General features: G+C 40.5%; 1 protein-coding gene across 6 annotated transcripts in view; it reads left to right on the forward strand.

Annotated features, from left to right (window-relative positions):
• Positions 1–18,651, forward strand: part of ptk2aa (protein tyrosine kinase 2aa) — a 63,279-nt gene that overhangs the window by 8,099 nt on the left and 36,529 nt on the right. For 4 of the 6 annotated variants that reach the window (XM_087834661.1, XM_087834663.1, XM_087834662.1 and 1 more), the window contains exons 1-3: positions 14,322–14,684; positions 16,988–17,232; positions 18,117–18,286. In XM_087834661.1, the coding sequence (XP_087690787.1) occupies positions 14,561–14,684; positions 16,988–17,232; positions 18,117–18,286 (539 nt within the window). In that variant the 5' untranslated portion in view covers positions 14,322–14,560. Of the gene's footprint in view, positions 1–2,253; positions 2,570–9,776; positions 9,804–14,321; positions 14,685–16,987; positions 17,233–18,116; positions 18,287–18,651 lie in introns of those variants that run through there. The other 2 variants (XM_087834665.1, XM_087834666.1) reach the window with 2 other exon arrangements.

Raw genomic sequence — 18,651 nt, forward strand, 5'->3', positions numbered from 1 at the left:
GAATGCGTTGTATCAGCAGTTTAGGTAGACCACACCATAAAGGCTAGCTAGTTATGAGCCGAACTAGAGTAAAAACAGCCTACAACAAGTAGTCTCCATATTATAGTTTGAAACTATATAACTGGAAAGATAACGCTCTGGGCTTTTTAAAACTCTGGTATCTTGCAGTTATGTGTTACACCTGCAAGATAAAATCTGTAACACATCAGTCGCACTAACATTTATCCAAACCGTGAGAGGCCGTTTTGTTGTCTGTTGCTTATCTTTCTATTGAAGATTGAGCTTCCTTTGTTTTTGTTTGTTATTTTGGAAAAGTGGAACCACATTGGCAGTGGAAAAAGGTGGCCTGCTGTTAGAACCCGTGTTTTATTTTTACGTGAATGGCTGCGAAAATGTTGGTCGCCTTGGTGAGAGAGAGCACGGCAAAGAAAAGACGATCCCTTGGACAATATATTGGGTGGAAATATCAGGTCCTGACATTTTTATGGTTGTTACTTTGACACCTATCACAGTCAGGTGGTTTTAATGTCGAGGCGTGTATCTGTTTGTATGACAGGTTATTTGAAAATGCATTGCCACTAGAGGGTGATGTTAGCACACCTCCTCGCAAAGAAAGGATGCCCGCACTGAGCAAGCCAGAAAGATGTAAGGACCGAGCTTAGAGCCACCTTCTAAATGAGAGTCAGAGCAGGGCTGTGTGTGTGTGTGTGTGTCTTTGTGTGACATCTTGGCCCACTAATCCAGTGGCCCATTAATCTGCTTTACTCCTGAGCAACTCTCGTCTTGTCTGCCCGCCTGTTTGCTTGATTTTGTGTGCGTGCGTGTGTGAGAGCTTGACTCTGCCACGGTTCATAGACTTTGCTGAGTGTCCAGTGTGACAATATACTGTGACATAGTGGATTTAATATTAAGGATCAGTGATAATCTCTTTTGATTTCATGGCACTTGGAAAACAGCCATATATAGAGAAGTTCCAGGGACCAGATTTCTGCGTCACTTCTGATGTTCATGCTTGCACAAACTTACTAAGCTTGACATCTTTTATAGCCCTGAGTAGTTTAACTTCAAGCAATGTCTCTTTGAGTCTGGAAATAAATGGCATGTCCTGAGACAGCAGACTATTGCAAGCGTGACTGTTTGATTATAGCACTTGACATTATTATTATTGATTCAGATGTTTTGGGGTGCTTCATCACGCTGCGTATCTGGCAGAAAATCAAGTGCAAATGCGTAAAATCTTAAAATTAAGGCAGATTTCCATGATTATTAGTTGTAAAGCCTAAAGCCTCAATTACACTTTCTGCTCCACATGATTAAAATTTTATTGTCTGCCAAGATCTGTGAGGGTTTGCGAGTGCCAACAAATATGTGAGCGCAGGTTTTTGCAGACACGTACTATATCAAAGTTTAAACACAATCCCGCATGTCTCTTGTCCATGTTTTTGGGCGTAAGGGCGACGTAGGATCAGTGATGTCGGGATACAAATAACCTGATAGAAAATCTCAAAGAACTACCAAAAAAATAAGCACATCTTATCAACTTATAATTGCAAAACTTTAATATCCCATTTGTTCTCCTTTGCTATTATGCCAGTTTGATTTATGAAGTAATCCGTTGGTTTAAGCCCATTTGGATGAGGAGGTGGCTTCATACTCCTCTATGTCTCTGCGTGGAAGTTGATTACAGTATAATTGGGTTAAATGTGTAAAGTCGGTGGAACAACTGACTGCAAGTCCCCGTGTCTCTTTTTTTTCTGCTCCAAAGATGGATGATTTCTGCGGGACGGTGTCGAGTTGAAAACACTACATTATGACTAATTGAGTAACACCACGGGGGGGGGGGGGGGGGCATGTGTGTGACAGAGGCAGAATAGCCAAAGGGAAAGCAATGCACACACATTCATATTCATTTCTCTCTTATGTCATTCTCAGCTGTGTCTTTTTGCAATTATCTTTTTTCAGTTTGTTCTTATTGATATTTCTGCACAGTTTTCTCTCATTTTACTCCTTTTTTTGTTCATGTCGTCTTGCAGTTATTACATCATTTCTTATGTCTTTCCCTCCTCACTTGTTTTGCCTCTATCTCCTGTACATCTGGCTCCCTCTCTCCCCCCTCCTTCACTCTCCTGGGGACAAAGACACCCACGTCTCCTCCTCCTTCCTTCTTTTCTCTCTTCCGTCTCCCTCCCCCTTTCACATCCATAGGCTGCCTACTGCTCTGCTTTCCCTCCCTCCTTTGGTTCTTCCCTCCACTCGAGTCCCACTCCTCGTGCTGCTTGCTGTGTATCTGTGTGTGTCAGTGTAGTAGAGGTTTGTAGTAGAGGGGGGAGGCGGAGGCTGTGAGCTTAAGTCGGCATTATCCATCATTACAGAGTTAGCTGGCTAGCACAGTGCTAGCCCAAAGACCACAGAAGCTGGGGCTTTTCCCAATTTAGCTGTCCTTTAGAGGAAGATTGGATCTCTTCTCTTCTCTTCTCTTCTCTTCTCTTCTCTTCTCTTCTCTTCTCTTCTCTTCTCTTCTCTTCTCTTCTCTTCTCTTCTCAATATTAAATGGAAGGACTATACCATGGTAAGGCTTTTAACATGCTGTTGTATGCAAATTCTTTTTTCTTTCTGTGTTAAATCATTATATGCATGCATGTTTATCCATATCTAAGAACTTTTTAGGCATTGACTGCTTAAAAAGTTGAAGTAGTTGTGGATTTGTGTATGTGTGTGGTCACTATTGCATTCAAAGACACAGTGTCAGGGTGGTTTAGTTCTTTTGGCTTCTTGCTGTCATTACTTTGAATAACTATTATAAACTAAAAATTATCGTTGGTAAGTGCAGTTTTCTGCTGGTTATAATAAATATGATGATAAAGACGAGCAGAGGAGGGGCTGTAAAGAACGCTTTAGTGGTTGATATTGGTTTTAGGTCTGGAGCAGGTTCTACTAATGTGAAGGTTAGTGGTTCAATCCCTGGTTCCCCTGGTCTGCATGTAGACATGCTCCCCAGTGCATACGCTGGTGTGTTTGTAATAGATATACACAGTGTTCAGAATAAAGCGCTGTGTGAATGTGGCATGGAAACTGGTTTGAAAAGTGTTATATGGTAGTGCACTACTAAATGACGATGAGCAGGAGGAAGAGGGCAGAAAACCTGTGAATGCACATGCTTACTTATTTACAGTTGAGCTGAGGCAATTAGTTCAATTAATCAGATTAATTGCTCAAAGTGTTCAACAAAATCATGAGCATTTGTTGGGTTTCAGATACACACACACACACACACACACACACACACACACACACACACACACACACAGATTTGAACAAAATATAATATTTCAGGGTATTATTTTTGAGCACTAAATGGAAGATTGATGATAATTGCTATCTTTGTGCAGTCCTATTTGAAACCCTATTCATTAAATAATCTTCTCTCTTATCCACCTAAGTGTGTGGTTTTTTTGTATGTAGGAGGCTTCAACTTCAACTGTGTGTGTGTGTGTGTGTGTGTGTGGGAGGAAGGCAGTACGTGTTTGTGTTTGAATACACGTGTGCATCCCAACATAGTTCCCACTGCAGGCCACGTGGCTTCGTGTAGGTGTTGGTGTGTATTTGTGTAAGTGTTCTCTCCCTGTTTGTGTATTCTGTGTGCACATGTTGGCATGAACTAACAAGTCCCCTGCAGCGTTTTGTTTCTGGGTTAGATCATCTATATTTTAGTGTGTATTAAACATGTCGATCTGTGCTTATAGTGGATGGAAATTCTTCTAAAGAGGTATCGCTAACAACTTTCCTCCTTCACACATTCATGAAAAATGCATGCAAGCAAGGTGCTGCTCCTTTATCTGCGTTAACATTAAAGAAGCTGAGCTGGCGATCAATTACCTCTGATTTCCGGTAGAGTCACAAATTAGTGCGTTTAAATTGTACAGTACATCCAGAAACAACAGTTTGACCCATGTCGTCTAATCTGGCATCCTTTGGATAACGAAAAACTTCAATCAAAAAGGTGAAATGTTGGATTGAAACTGTGTTAATAATGGATATGTAGTTAATTATACATGTTAGGACGCTGGTGCATGGTCTGGTACAAATTGTACCATCTAACGATCATTAAGTAGAGCCACTAAAGCGCTTGAACTCATTGGCCAATTCCTCCCAGACAAGATAAAAGGCACATTCAATATTTAATGGAAAGTGTGATTTTTGCCTTATTCAGAAACATGTTTGTCTCTGGTTAAGCAAGTGTAGATATGTTTCACCCACAGCTGGGACTGCACTATAAACTGGGTATTTTTGTCAGATTTCTTTGGATGTTTATTAAATAACACATGCAACCCTGGCGTCACTTAAAGATTATTTTGAAGCTCTCGCTATCTCACCAGTTCACACGCCCTAAATCTGTTGATTTGAATTACGCATAGCGTATCTGCTCTGAGCGTGATACATTTAACATGCCGCTCCAGTAAGCCAGTAAGCTTTATCAGTGCACCTGAACGATACACACTCGAGTGAATGTGTGCGCTTTTGCAGATAAATGTGTGCGAGCAGTGATGCGTTAACGTGGCCTTATTATGTTTCATGCGTGTGGGGCTTATCTTGAGTTTGCCTCATCTGAGCGCGTGTATTTTGGTGTGTGTGTGTGTGTGCGCGCAATGGATTTGACTTTGAATAATTGTCTGATGTTTATCTAAATGTGAATAATGATAATAAGAAAATATGTGTGTTTCTGATAGAACACAGAAACCTTTACTGATATTCTTCATGTCTATATATTTATTCATGTATTTTAACTAGAACTTTAACTAAATTGAGTCATGAAAGACATTGACGTCTAGCACATATAAAGATGTCTCCATTATGTAAAACACACCGCAGCGCTCCGTCCGAGCCAAAACTGTGCTTAGATCCTACCACGAGGCATTTTAAAGGCCAAAAGCGGTGTTTTTAAAAAAATATGTGTGTGTGTTTATGTGTTGCTGTGCATTTGTATATGTGTGTCTGAGTGGCAGGTGTGATTGGTGCCTCAGGCGTTGTTGTTGCATCATAAGACTGCACGCTCCAGTAACACCCCATTGTCCGGAGAGTTTCAAGCATAGACACTCACACACACAACATATATACACACACTGCGTCTGAGACACCTGCCAGCACAGCTTGAAGGTTAACCATTAGGCACCAAGCAATGAGGCAGAACAGCTGACTGTTCTCCTCAGGTTTAGTACACTTAATTTCTGCAGGAGTGGTTTTTTTTTTTACTCTTCTATGAGTCCTGCAGGATTGTCTCTTCAACCTTTTTATCCATCTCTGCATGTTTTATTTTATCTGCTTTTCCATCTAGGGTCACTGGGGTCTGGAGCCTATTCCAGCTAACATTGAGCGAGCCAATTTAGAGGCACTAATTAACTTAACATGCATGACTGTGGGAGGAAACCGGAGCACACAAGAATACTCACGTAGGCACAGGGAGCACATGCCACCTCCACACATAAAGGATCAAACCAGCCAGCAGGTCTGAACCAAGAACCTCCTCGTTGGTAGGTGACAGTGTTTAAACTGCACCTCCCTGCTGCCCCCACTCTTTGGAGTTTAAGGAGACCTTTCTTATTCCGCTGTGCTTTCTAGACCTACAGACGCATGTTTTCACACAAATTTGCACGTACACTGAGAGCTTGTCAGCACAAGAATTAAGAAAGCAAATTATAGTCATGATTGTTACATTCTCCCAAAAGTTCAGGGGATGTTAGGAAAATAAAAGTGCTCTAGGGGAAAATCTATGGCTTAAGCAAATAAGACAACAGCTGTCAGGTCAAGATGTGACAAACAGAAGATATTGTGGTGACTGTCCAGTTCAGTGGTGATAAGCAAAAGGCCTAGCTGCTTTTTATTCTTCCTGCTTTTGTGTAAAAACAATGCAGAACAGTTCTCAACACAGTTGTATTCAAGAAACGAACGTGAATTTGAATAATCTAACAAAGTTTTGGCATAAGAGCGTAAACACATTCTTAAATTCACATAAATCACAATGAAATTTGGTGTAACTTTCCTTGAATCCATTCATTAGCTCAGTAATGATATATGTCAGATTGTTTTATTGTACATATTCAAACATCATCTCACTATAAGCTCAATAGGCATATGTAACAGTACAAATTTTAATGTTAAATATATCTGAGAGGTCAAAACGTCATCATTAGGTGAAAAGAACTGCTGATGATGTGAAGTGAGATGATATTTTTTTAACTTCAAGGTGATTGATTGAGGCGACTTCCAGTTACAGTGCAGGATAACAGTGATTGACCTATGAAAGGCTAATAAGTAGACTAGAGGATTACCTAGACAACTACCCATCAGTGACAGTGATGTGCAGTAAGCGAATTTCTTCCTCTATGGACTCCAAGGCACTGGTGCTGTTAGTTTTCCACAATGCTTAAGAGCGCCTGCTGAGGGAGAAATACTAAATCCTTCAAAGTAAAAGCCCAGATATTTCTGGTTAGCACTTCCATGTTGGATTGTGTTATACTACAAGATAGCACAGTGTGAGTCCAGCTGGATGAGTGATACCTTGATTTGGTCAAACTTTTAAATTGAATGGCCTCAAATAAAAACAGGAAATAAAATACAGGAAGACTGTAGGTTTTTATTAACAGCTTAACTTAGAGAAGCTGCTAAGCTGCTGTTACCAATAAAAGGAACAAAAAAAGCTTGAGACCTGAGAGAGAGGATAAGTTAACTAGTCAATCCAAAAATAAAAAAAGGAACACAAAGCACACACTCCTTCAACCAGAGAGGTAAACATCAATAATCACACAGCCCAAACACTGCTTCAAGAAAAACATTGTGGCCTCCTCCTCTTCGTCCCTCACATTTACTCCTGAGGCTCATTGCTGAGTGGAGTCAGCTGTGCACAAAACGCTGCCTCCACAGAAATAGAGGTAGTACCTGAAACGGGAGGGAGAGAGGGCAGCACCACACACCCACACACCCACACAACAAAACACAGCAGACCTGCTGTAGCTTTAACAGTAATGGTAAATCTCAATATTTTGTGCTAAATTCAATTTCATAAACATGATAGTAAATGGCTTTTGACCAGAAGCTGGTTACAGTTTCTGTTTTTAGCAGTTTGTCTAATGCTTAAGCAAAGAAACAAAAGCAAAACCCTCCTCTCTCACTCTCTGACCTCTTAAACTATGAATTTTAACTTTAACCACTGATCTGAGACCAGTAGTCAGACAGACATTGCACAGCAGACTCTCTCATGATTGTTCAGTCTAATGGCAGCTCCTTAAAAACCTGTGGTTAACATGCAATTATCCGCTGTTTGAAGACATGGAGATGGTGCTTGTGTGTCTGTGCTTGGAAATGCCCGTCTGTAAAGGTGTGAGCTGGTAGTTTTTGACTGCACATTTCATGTTTGGGTTTTTGGGCTTCTAGTGTAATACCAACCAGCAAGGAGCATACACATCAGTCTGGCAATGTGCGGGAGAAGACAGTTGTGTTGTTATTTGGATGTGATTTAAATTCTTTAAACTGTATTAAATTGTATGCCATGGATTACAAAAAAACCTCGTCTTTCTAAGCCAAAAAAGCACGACGGATGAAAAGGGAGTCTCACGATTACAATTTTTTGTTCCAGCATTTCAGGTTCTGTTTCATCTTGTTTCTAAGCCCTGAAAAGACCACTGTCTCCTATGGAGTCGAATGCAGACTGCAGCAATGCCAGCATTGTTGCGGATCTCAGACTACATAGCACTTAACCTTCCCTGCACTCTTAACAGAGAGACATTGAGAAGCAAATGGAGACGGCGTGGAGCGCTGATAGCATCCAGGGGACAGATGGTGCCTATAGGTTTCAGGTCTATCTAGAGGTCATTATAGGGACTATAAAACAGAGTCTACCATCATAAACTGGTCTATATCAGTTTACTCTGGTCTGTATTAGATACCCAGGATTAAGTTAACCCAATTATCATGGTGTGATATAATAATGGTTGTCTTTGATTTTCAAAGGGTGATACTTTGCAGATGAGGTGATTAGAAGAAATATACGTGCCTGCAGCTTAAGGTGGGCTCTGTTCTGGCTTCCCCGCTGATTGGGTCAAGAGGACATAGTATTGTAGGGTCTTCACCTTACAATATAAAGCGCCTTGAGGCAACTGCTGTTCTGATTTGGCGCTATATAAATGAAACTTAATTAAATTGGAGAGGAATGAGGTTTCCTAGAATTACATTATCAGTGAAAGCACTGCCACGATGTTATCTAATATGTCATGGTGCAATTTGATATGTCTGGATCTTCCCATGATAACCTCATGTTTGTTTTATTGTGCAGTGCTATAGAATCACATACAGACCTCAGTTTATTGCAAATATTAATAATGGAAAACTGATATTTAATGTTGCCTCTGCTGAAGGTAATACGCTGACAATTTTGCAATTCGAGTCATATTGCAGGTGGTCACCGGTGAGATATTTGAATCTGTTTATTACCATCACCACTATAGATGCACGCATTCATAAACAGGACTGTGAGGGTTTCATGTTACACAGCATTTCAATAGCACACCCACCACGAATCACCTTGATGGCATTTCTTTCTTTGTGTAGGTTTTCTTTCTGCCGTTACTTACATCATCTCTGTTGACAGCCCCTGCAGTCGGTCTGTGGGTGCGTGTTTACCCAGTATTTTTCTGTAGATCAGGGTTTCCAAAGCACTTAGGCACTTATCCTTTTGCCCTCCACTACATGCAGCCCTATCATTGCTGTGACTCGGTGTCATGTTCCCAAAAGGCTTCTCCTAGACTTCCTGTGGGTGTGTGGGGACCTATAGAGTACAGTAATAAGAGTGGGACTGATACTTTTGCTTTCAGCCTGCTCGGCAGGATTTACCATTTACCATTGCTAAATGTGTTGTCCAGTCACATACCTTGTTTGTTGTAATGCATGAAAAATAAGGTGGCTTTATTATGCTTGCCAAATTTAAAAAAACCTCCAAAAAACATTTACCTGAGAAGCTTTGTTTTTCTTGATTAGTCTGACCAACTGTGTCTCCTCCTAACCACAGTCTGAATCCAGCCAGGACTTAAATTTCCTCCTGCACAATTAAAAGAAAACAAAACAAAACATTAGTCTGAGCTTTAGCTCTTAGAAGCTAGTATTATGGTTTTCTGAATGTACACATAAATGTCTATGTGAGAGGGGTTATGGGAAACTGGCAGTTTCAGAGAAGAAGCTAAATAGAAGCAGCTAAACTCTGCAGCCTTCAGCACCATTGTATGTTTTATTGGAGCCTCCAATCAAAAGCAAAAAAGCTTCAATCATGGCCTGTAACATCCTGGTTTCACAGCTGCCTGATCACGGTGAACAATAACCTCGCTCTGTGGCGTTTCCCCACTTTAGGTCTTTCACATGCTTAAACAATAAAGCTTCAGCCTATAAGGAGCGAGGGTAAATCTTGTCACAAAGGGGGTATCGATTGGTAAAAACAATCTGTCAATGTCTCAGTGAAAAGTAAGTGTGTGTGTGCGTGCGTGCGTGCGTGTGTGTGTGCTACAAAATAGGGGAGGGATTGATTTCTAATCTACTTAACTTGACACATTGTGGAGCAATACGTCCGCTCTGCAATTCACAGCCTGTAAGTAATTGAGTTGCGGACACCTGCTGTGGGAATTAACTCAATAAAGTTCTGTTTAAGTTTTGAACAGACTTGATCTTTTCTTTGTCCAAATCTCATATAATTTGACAAACTGGCTAACTCTATTATTTCTCCATTTGTCTTTCAGATATTTCCAGGATTGCCTACTACACAGGTAAGTAGCTGACCCACAGTTGCCATAGAAATAGCAATTGGATAACATCAATTTAACCTAAGATATTGCTTTTAAGTTGCCTCTCGGTTTTTATTATTATTTACTCAAAGATAACATTTAACATGTGTTATCTGTATTATTTTATTCCCGAAATGTAATGGCAGTGGAAATGTAGCAATGTATGATATGACCATAAAATATATATTATATCATCATATCTTATTTGTATTATCCTATTTGTGGTCTGCACAGTTATTTATTCAGAAAACAGAAACATGGCATCCTATTATAGGCATCCTGGAAGGAAGTGCACAAATATACATCGTCAGACTCTGTGCTTCTGCTAATGAACAGCTGAACTAGTAGCAAGTGCTTATTTGAGCCATGTTTGTGATTGAGTAAGACAATTGAAGAAGACAGAAAACCGAGGGGAACTATTTATCTGTGCATTTGTGTCGACATGTTGGCCTCGTTAGTGAGCAGGAGTGAGGAAGAGAGTGAGAGGCTGTGTGTCTAATTAGAATATTCACACTGCAGGCTGCACGACTGTGGCCAAAATGATTATCAAGATTATTTTGCTCAGTATTAGTACCCCACTTATTTATGAGTTTATGAGTTTTTGTTGATTTATAGTGACTAAAACATTTTCATTGCACTGTCAACATAAAATTAGTCCTCCTTATTCACCTAAATGAAATGTATCGTGTAGAAAGAAAAAAAATTATAATTTAAAAAACAAAATTAAATCAACAACGCTCTGCTCCCGTTTTTATATTTGTTGATATTTTTGATAATCGAAACGTCTTATACGTTTCTAATAAAGTATTTATTTACTGGATCTAAGTACATCTCTTATGTTTACATTTTCCTGAAGTCTCGATTGCTCAGCGTGTTTGTTAGAGGCATCTTTGTGCAGATGCAACTGTGTTCATGATTTCGGTGCGTCTTTGTGAGCTGGATGGATGCACTGCTGCGCTGTACAGATTTTTATGAATATCTGAGTTGACATTGGAAGATTCATGTTGGCAACCACTGCATGTTTTTCTTGGCCTTCATGCATTTGGTATACTGGAGCTAGTGCTGTGTTTTGATTTTGCTGAACAAGTTAAGGTGTTATGCTTTATGGTGTAGGCTCTACGGCGCTCTTTGCATGTGATTTGATCCTAGTTAACATGACTTGTGCTAAATCTAAAGGCAATAATCCGCTTCCAAGGACAAACTCTTCACTTTCTGCAGTGCTAGATATTTGTTTAGTTTTGATAGTCTGCTATTTGTTATTCCAGAAAAATAAAAGCTGCGCGGTGCAGGGAACAGCTGCGATTGGCAGATGCATGCATGTCGTCAGGCAAAGATTTAGGGAGCGCTTTATTTGCTTTTCCTTGGTTTGCTTTTGTCGAGTATGTTTGTTTAATTCTGGGAGGCCAAAATCACAAACCAGATTAAAAATCAAATTAATTGTTCGGGCCTACCTGAGGACTTACTGCAGATTAGTGCTGCGTGTCCACAAGCTACACAATTAGCTCTTTGTCTGGCTTTTAATCCCCTCTACTTATCATCTAGACAAATTAATTTATCAGATGATGTTACTTTTTATTTCTGAAAGCACCGACGTTTTTGTAACATGTTCAGAGCTTCCCTCTGGAGCATAGCTTAACAATACTCATGGCCAGGTGTGAGGAAGTAAGAAAAATGAAAAGGAAGAAGAGTTGGTTGGACCGGATGTTTTTAGAATGACACCAGTGTCTTGTGTTTTATTTTAACATATTTCCAAAGTATATTTTTTGGACATTTTATTCATGCTCTAATTTCGGTGTAATCATCTAATTAGTCTAATCATTAAGTCACTTTATTTTGTGTTTGACAGACAGACGTTTGTAGTACTGCCTAATAACTGCTCTACAGATGAATAGGGGGAGCTTAAACATTGTAAAGAGTTAATGAGCTGTGACAAAGTAAAAAGATTGTGTGGAAATTGCAAGCAGAAAATAATTTGTTTTTAATTCATGAGGTAAAAATCTAACATGTTTGAAATTCAAAGCTCTTCACCTTCAAGGCATCGACACAAACACGCTGATTGTTCGCTAATAAAACATCCCCACATCAAAGTGGATAGTGCAGATCTGAGGTTTACCTGCTGCTTTCAAATGTTATTTACATTAAGTAGGTAGTGGGTGCTGTGCTTCCCTCCTGTGCTTAAAAACATGTTCATAAGCACACAGCACAATATGAACAGAGATTTTGGCTCAGGCCCAAAAAGCTCTTCCCATTCATGGCAACATCCGGCCCCCTGACAAAAGGCTTTCAATAGTCCACACACCCACATCCACACTCTAACCCCCTTTCCCATTTTCATAACAATGGCCTATGCCTGAGATGGGCCGCAAATTATAGGAAACTCACACGTGCACACACACATGCACACCCAAATGGCTGCTCAGTTAAGCAGCTTTAGGACTTAGTGGCGAAATCTTAAGTTTTAAGCAAATTTAAGATTTTGTGAACACTTGTGTGTTTTTAGTATTCAGGCCTGTTTTTGTTCTTCAGGTGAGATGTGTTCACACATAATTAAACATTTTAAAAAAGTCCATAATTTGGATGTTTTTGTGCAGCTAAACATTTTCTCCAGTGTTAGTACATTCACCCAGACTTTGCCAGCTGGGTATGTTTTCCAACTTGCTGGCTGTTCTGTAACACAATATTCATGCAGCATAGTCTGTGAGATTGCTCCTTTTAATTCATTGCTCATTTAATTCAAATAATACAAATATTTTCAAAGCCAAGGTAATATTTTGGGCACTGGCTTAGTGCCACATAAGTGACCACGTTTAGTTGAGCACAGCCTTTGTTAACCAGCTGTATCCCTAAGGTATACAGATGCAGTACAAACACGGATACCTGGTAATTAGTGCTATTTACCTAGAGACTAATGAAATGCTTGAATTTCACTCACCAAAACTTTTTGAATGAGCTGTAACTCACATCAGGCCATTAAATTTAGTGGATCATTTAATTACAAATGCTCCAAAACCAGTTGAGAGGTCCAGTTCAGTGACTTGAATTACTTAAGGTGAGGACCAGACCAAAATGGTGTTTTCTACCTGGTTATAAACATTTTTTGGTCTCATGTAGTTTGGCTTTACGGAGGGAGATCTGCGGGGTCCGAATCGCTTTTAGAGCCAGCCTCAAGTGGCTGTTCTTGGCACCTCGACGCTGACTTAGTTTTTCAGCCGAGGTTGCCGCTTGGCTGAACATAGAAATTGAAAGCAACACTTAACAAGCAGCCTGATAGAGCTGGGTATGGGGACACTTTATTAGGGACAGTTGGCAGGGGAGTTCTGTGTGTTTTCTGGCTGAGGGGCTTTTTGTGCAGTGTGGAGTGTGATCTTCTGAAAACCTTGTGATTGAAGTGGGTTGATTTGCCATATTGGGTGCAGCTGCTAGTTTACAAACTGGGAACAGTGTCGGTGGTGGAAGAAGGTTATTTTTCTCTTTATAAAATAAATAACATATTTGTGTTTTTTGTTGTTTGGCTGTAATGGTGGTTTATAAGAAATAGAGTTCAGGGTGGTGTTGTGGTTGATTGAGCTTGCAAGACCCTGCATGAGTGAGGTCATGTATGCCATTATGAAACGACAGTATGAAAAGGACTTTAAATTCTGTTAATAAAGATATAGTTTTCTTTTTTATTGAATTTAAGTAATATTTATCTCCTCTCTTCAGTAACACATGCATTATGCTTGCAAGGAGGACTTTCAGAGTTGTTCTAAGGGACTGCTCTTTTGAGCAGTGTTAATATTAGTTCAAGATGAGAACTGTTCTGAGGTCAGCTTGAGCTAAAGTGGGAGGGTTTATTGCATAGAGGGGACAGGATTAGCATATTAATAGTTTCTGGCTCCTCCTACCCCTCCAGCTGGAGCGCTCTCATTCCCCACTCAACTTTCTTTCTGTTGTGTTGCTCTGTCCTCTTTTACTTCTCATTCACCTTAAAACATTTGCTGCATTTCTCTCTCTCTTGGCTTTGTTTTTTCTTGGTCAACCTTTTTCTCTTACTTTTGTTTCCAAGAGAAGATCTTTTTTTTTTTCTTACTGAGCACAGTAATTGCCTCTTGGTGTCTGACCACTAGCTAACTGAAGGTCCTCTGGATGCGCACTATTCAGTTGGATTTTTGGCTTTAAACTTTTTGCTCCCTCTCAACAACTCGGGGAACTTCACTGAATGAAATAAGCCGAATTCGAAAGCCTCCTGACACTTCCAAGGCAACTGTGTAACTATGGAGTGCAGGCATGGGGCAGAAATCGGGCAAAAAGCAAACAGTGTGTTGTCATCAGAGAGGGGCCGCTGAGGAGTGGACAGGAAAAAAAAGGAGGAGTGAAGTTTGTGGATGAAAGTAACTTTCTGTCTCTGGAGAGTTTTTTTTGTGTTGTGGAGCTTTTGGATAACAGGAAAAGATTAAGAGAAGACGCATAAACAAGAAGAAACTTTCCCTGATTTTGTTTTTCTCTTGGATTTTCAAACTGCAGACAAATTGTCAGCAAACTACAAAGTATTCATTTTTCAGGATTGCTTCTATCACCTCTCTATTACTGCAGCTTTTGCCAAGGAGAAGCAAACTTTGTTATGAGAGACTTTTTGTTTTTTCTTCGTCGGAGACGGCGTGCTTGTGTAAATTAGTGTTTGGATTATGAGAGGGTTTTCTTGCAGCTGTGTCAGGAGTGTGTTTGTTTAACTCCTGCGGACGAGAACTTCACTGCATGTGATGCGTGGTTGTGAAGCTGCAGGTTGCCTGTCTGTCCTCGACGCGGACAGGCACAGGGACGGAGAGACATGCGTTTCCATGGCGACAAGTGGCTGTAGCCCCTTCCCCATGTGTTGGGAGAGAGGTATGAATGAAATCTTCTTTCTGCATAGAATCCTCACGCTCACGGTGTGACATCTGACTCCATGGGAACTGCACTAGTGTACAGCCAAAGCTGTGTGTGTGTGTGTGTGAGAGAGAGAGAGAGAGAGAGAGATCTTAAGAGAGTTTTAATTTGTTGATGTGAAAGTCATCATCATTTGAGACTGGCAGATTAAGTTGGGATCACATTTTCTTACTGTAATCTATCACTCAACTCTTTCCAGTCTCTCTGTTTTGAGCTATCTCAGTGCGAGTGTGCGCGCGTGCCCGTGTGTGCACGCTCTCTCAGGTGTAATTACCTGCCAGCACATATCCATTTTCCTTTTTAATGGATGGGGAGAGGAGACACACAGGAAGAAAGGGAAGTAGAAAAATGGAGCATGAAAGAGATCTTGCTGTCTTTTCTCGCTTCCATGTTGACAACAGCGTGCGCACACACACTGTTATGTAGAGAAATTAGTTCTTCTCAGGCATTTCCAGATGGAGTTGCAATGAAATTCCAGGAAGTGCATCTATGTCAGAACTTTTTATTCCGGAAAAATGGTGTCCTGCGATCCATTGTCTTCTCTGTGTTATAGGCACGGGTGCTTACATAATGAGCCTTGACCTTGACTGCACCTCTCTCTTTATTTCTCTCTCTGGTATCTTATTGTTCATTGTATTGTATCTCAGTGAAAAACAACACATGAAGAATAGATACTTGCAGCACACAGTTCGGAACAACGCAAGGGTCTAAGGAGTATGTGAGAACAAACATGCAACAAATGTAGCACATCTGTAGTTCAACAGGAGAGAGAAAGTGAAACGGTAGTGACTCCATTAACTATACAAATTAAAAATTACACATCACTGTCACTTGGTTATGTGTGCAAAGTTTTGACACTGTTACATTTTATTGATAAAATAGTTATTTGTAGCCCTGCTTTGACTCAAAGTGGATTAAATTAAAAGTTACCGTCTATGTGTTTTGACTAGTTCTAAAGTTAGTATTGTTATCTTGAACTGACTGGAGTGAGTACAGGTAGACCTTACTATTACTGGGTTACTTGGTTTGACCCCCTTCAAAACAGCTTAATATCTTCGTGGCACAAATTCAACAATGTGTTTTAAAATTGTTGCTTCACAGTTGCTTCACATTTATTGGCTCTTGTTCCACCACATCCCAAAGGTGCTCTTTTGGATTTAGATCTGGTGACTGTGGAGGCCGTTTGAGCGCAGTGAACTCACTGTTTGAGATTATTTGAGCTTTGTGGGGTGGTGCTTTAACCTGCTGGAAGTAGCCATCTGAAGGTGGGTTCACTGTGGTCATAAAGGGATGGACATGTGTTGTCTAACCAGTACTTTGAAACATCCCTCACACCATGACACCATCACCAGACCCAAACATTGATACAAGGCAGTATGGATCCATGCTTTTGTGTTTAAGGCAAATTCTGACTCAGCAGTTGAAATCAGGACTCATCAGAACAGGAAATGCTTTTTAAAAAAATCTTCTCTTGTACAATTTTGGTGACACTGTGTGAATAGGATCCTCAGTTTCCTGTTCTTATACAGCAGGGTGGCACCAGGTGTGTCGCTGTAGTTCATCTGCTTCAGGCTTCAACATGTGGTTCATCCACCTTGTAGGAGTCTGACCATTCTCTTCTGACCTCTGAAATCAACAAAGCATTTTTCAAGGAGCCTAGAGAACTGCTGCTCACTGGATATTGTCTCTTTTTCTCTGTTTCTTGTGTGGGAAAATCAGCAAATCAGGAGTTTCAGAGATATTTGAAGCAGCCTGTCCAGGACCAGCAACCTTGTCAGATTCAAAGTCACTTAAATAATCTTTCTTCCTCATTCTGAGGCTCATTTTGAACTTCAGCGGGTTGCTTTGACCATGTCTACATGCCTAAATTCATGGGGTTGCTGCAAGTGACTGGCTGATTAGAAATTTGGATTAATAAGCAGCTGAACTGCTGTGCTTAACAAAGTGGTTTGGTTAGTCTACTTAAAATCAGGCTCACACACATTTGTGTTCTTGTACATATTAGGCTAATTACTCCACACAAATCTACTGTCATGCAAGTGCCTTTGGTTGGACGTATGAAACTAGACTAAATGTTAGGCCCAGAGAATTATCATTATTCTGTTACAGAAAAAAAACTTTGTTTTTGTTTTTGTTTTTTTTAATGGGAATTGATTGTAAAGATATTTTAAAATATTCAACTATCACAGGATTTGTTAAGTTTAATAATTAGATTACTCCTTATTTAATTAAAGTCCGTTCTTCTCTCCTCTGTCTCTCAGAATATGACAGACACCTAGCAGCGGCAGTGTCTGCAGGGAAAACCATGGCGTCAGCCTACCTGGACCCCAACCTGAATCACACCCTCCTTGAAGGGGCCAAGTCCCGACTGAGTGCGGGAGGATCGGACCGAACCATGGCCGGCTCCGTGGACAGGGTTCTGAAAGTCTGCCATCACTTTGAGAGCAACACAGAAAATAGCTGCTGGTCTTCCAATATAAGATACGGCGATGCAACCGATGTTAGGGTAAGATGCTTTTTTTGTATAGTGTCACAATATTAGGGACACTTTACCATTAACTGAGATCCACAACATTTATTTATAGTAAGAAGTAGCCTTCACAGCAATAATACTCAGTGCGCATAACTCTCTCAGGTCAAAATGTGACAGTTGTCACCCAGGAGTACTTTTAAATTACTTTTTTTTTTTTTTGTGCCATTTGTCCTCATCTCAACGTCCTAGCTGTCGGCACTGTTAAAACGGGCCCAAACGCACTGACAATATTTTGCTTGCATGTCACCTCAGGGCACCATTTATGTGTGCGCGTGCTAGTGTAGGTTTACTTAGCAGGATGCTTTTAGATCCACCGCTGTGACGTAGAAACTACCTAGCTCTGCTCAGATTTTAGTGGTCATACGTCACTGCCGATCTCCTCTGCTCTCCTTTCATCCCTCTCTACTTCAGTATCTAGGTCAGACCCCCCAGCGTTTTACATGGGAGCACACATGGCTCCGTGAGCATTATTGTGCGCGTGTGTTTGATGTCTGTCAAGTTGTTTGGGTGGGAATGTCGCGTTAAATCTCTTGAAGTCTCCGACACAAACTCACACAGACATAAACTAAAACATTGATGGTCTCATCCAAAATGTCAGGGAAACATTGGCTGAGTTAATAAAGTAAAGCTAGGCATTTTTTTTTTTTTTTTTTTTTTTTTTTTACCAAAAAGACACAACAAAAAGTTTTGTTTTATTTAAAACATATCAAACTTATACAGGTGTTTTTGGCACCCAGGGACAGCACAGATACATTAGAAAGTGACTGTAATTATGCTTATTTTACCTTCATAGATATGAAGTATTATTTGCACAGTCATCAGTCATTTTATTTCTCTTTTTTCCTCTTTGTCTGCAGGGGATCATCCAGAAGATTTTAGACATCAACAAAGTGCGCTGGACTTCATGTTTTGGCCTGCGGCTCAGTAACGGGCAATCCAAAGACCAAGTGCACTGGCTCCACCCAGATTTGGGCGTGTCCCACGTCAGAGAGAAATATGAACAAGCACGGCCAAATGAAGAGTGGAGGTGCAAGATGAAGCCTGTATTTGTAATGTTGTGATAAGAGCCACTACATCAAATTGCAAGCTAGACTGCTGTTATAAGGGACCATACAGGATTCTCCTATTTTGGATGGGTCACATTGTTTTAATTACTGGGGGATAAACTCAGGTGGGGGAGTTTTAGCATCCCAGGGTCTTACTCACAAGTGAGGGGAAAGTAGAGCAGGAGCCTGAGACAGATTATTGCATCTTTGATGAGTGTGAAAGTGGCATTTTCACCTTACCAGTCAGTCTATATTCCTACCCTAACCTATGACCATGAGGTCTGGGTAGTGAGTAAGACAATAAAATGAAGACACAAGCAGCACAAATATCTGTCTGGCCTCTCCC

Source organism: Neolamprologus brichardi, chromosome 22 (genome assembly GCF_056152115.1).
Source record: "Neolamprologus brichardi isolate AB-2024 chromosome 22, ASM5615211v1, whole genome shotgun sequence".
NCBI lineage: Eukaryota > Metazoa > Chordata > Actinopteri > Cichliformes > Cichlidae > Neolamprologus > Neolamprologus brichardi.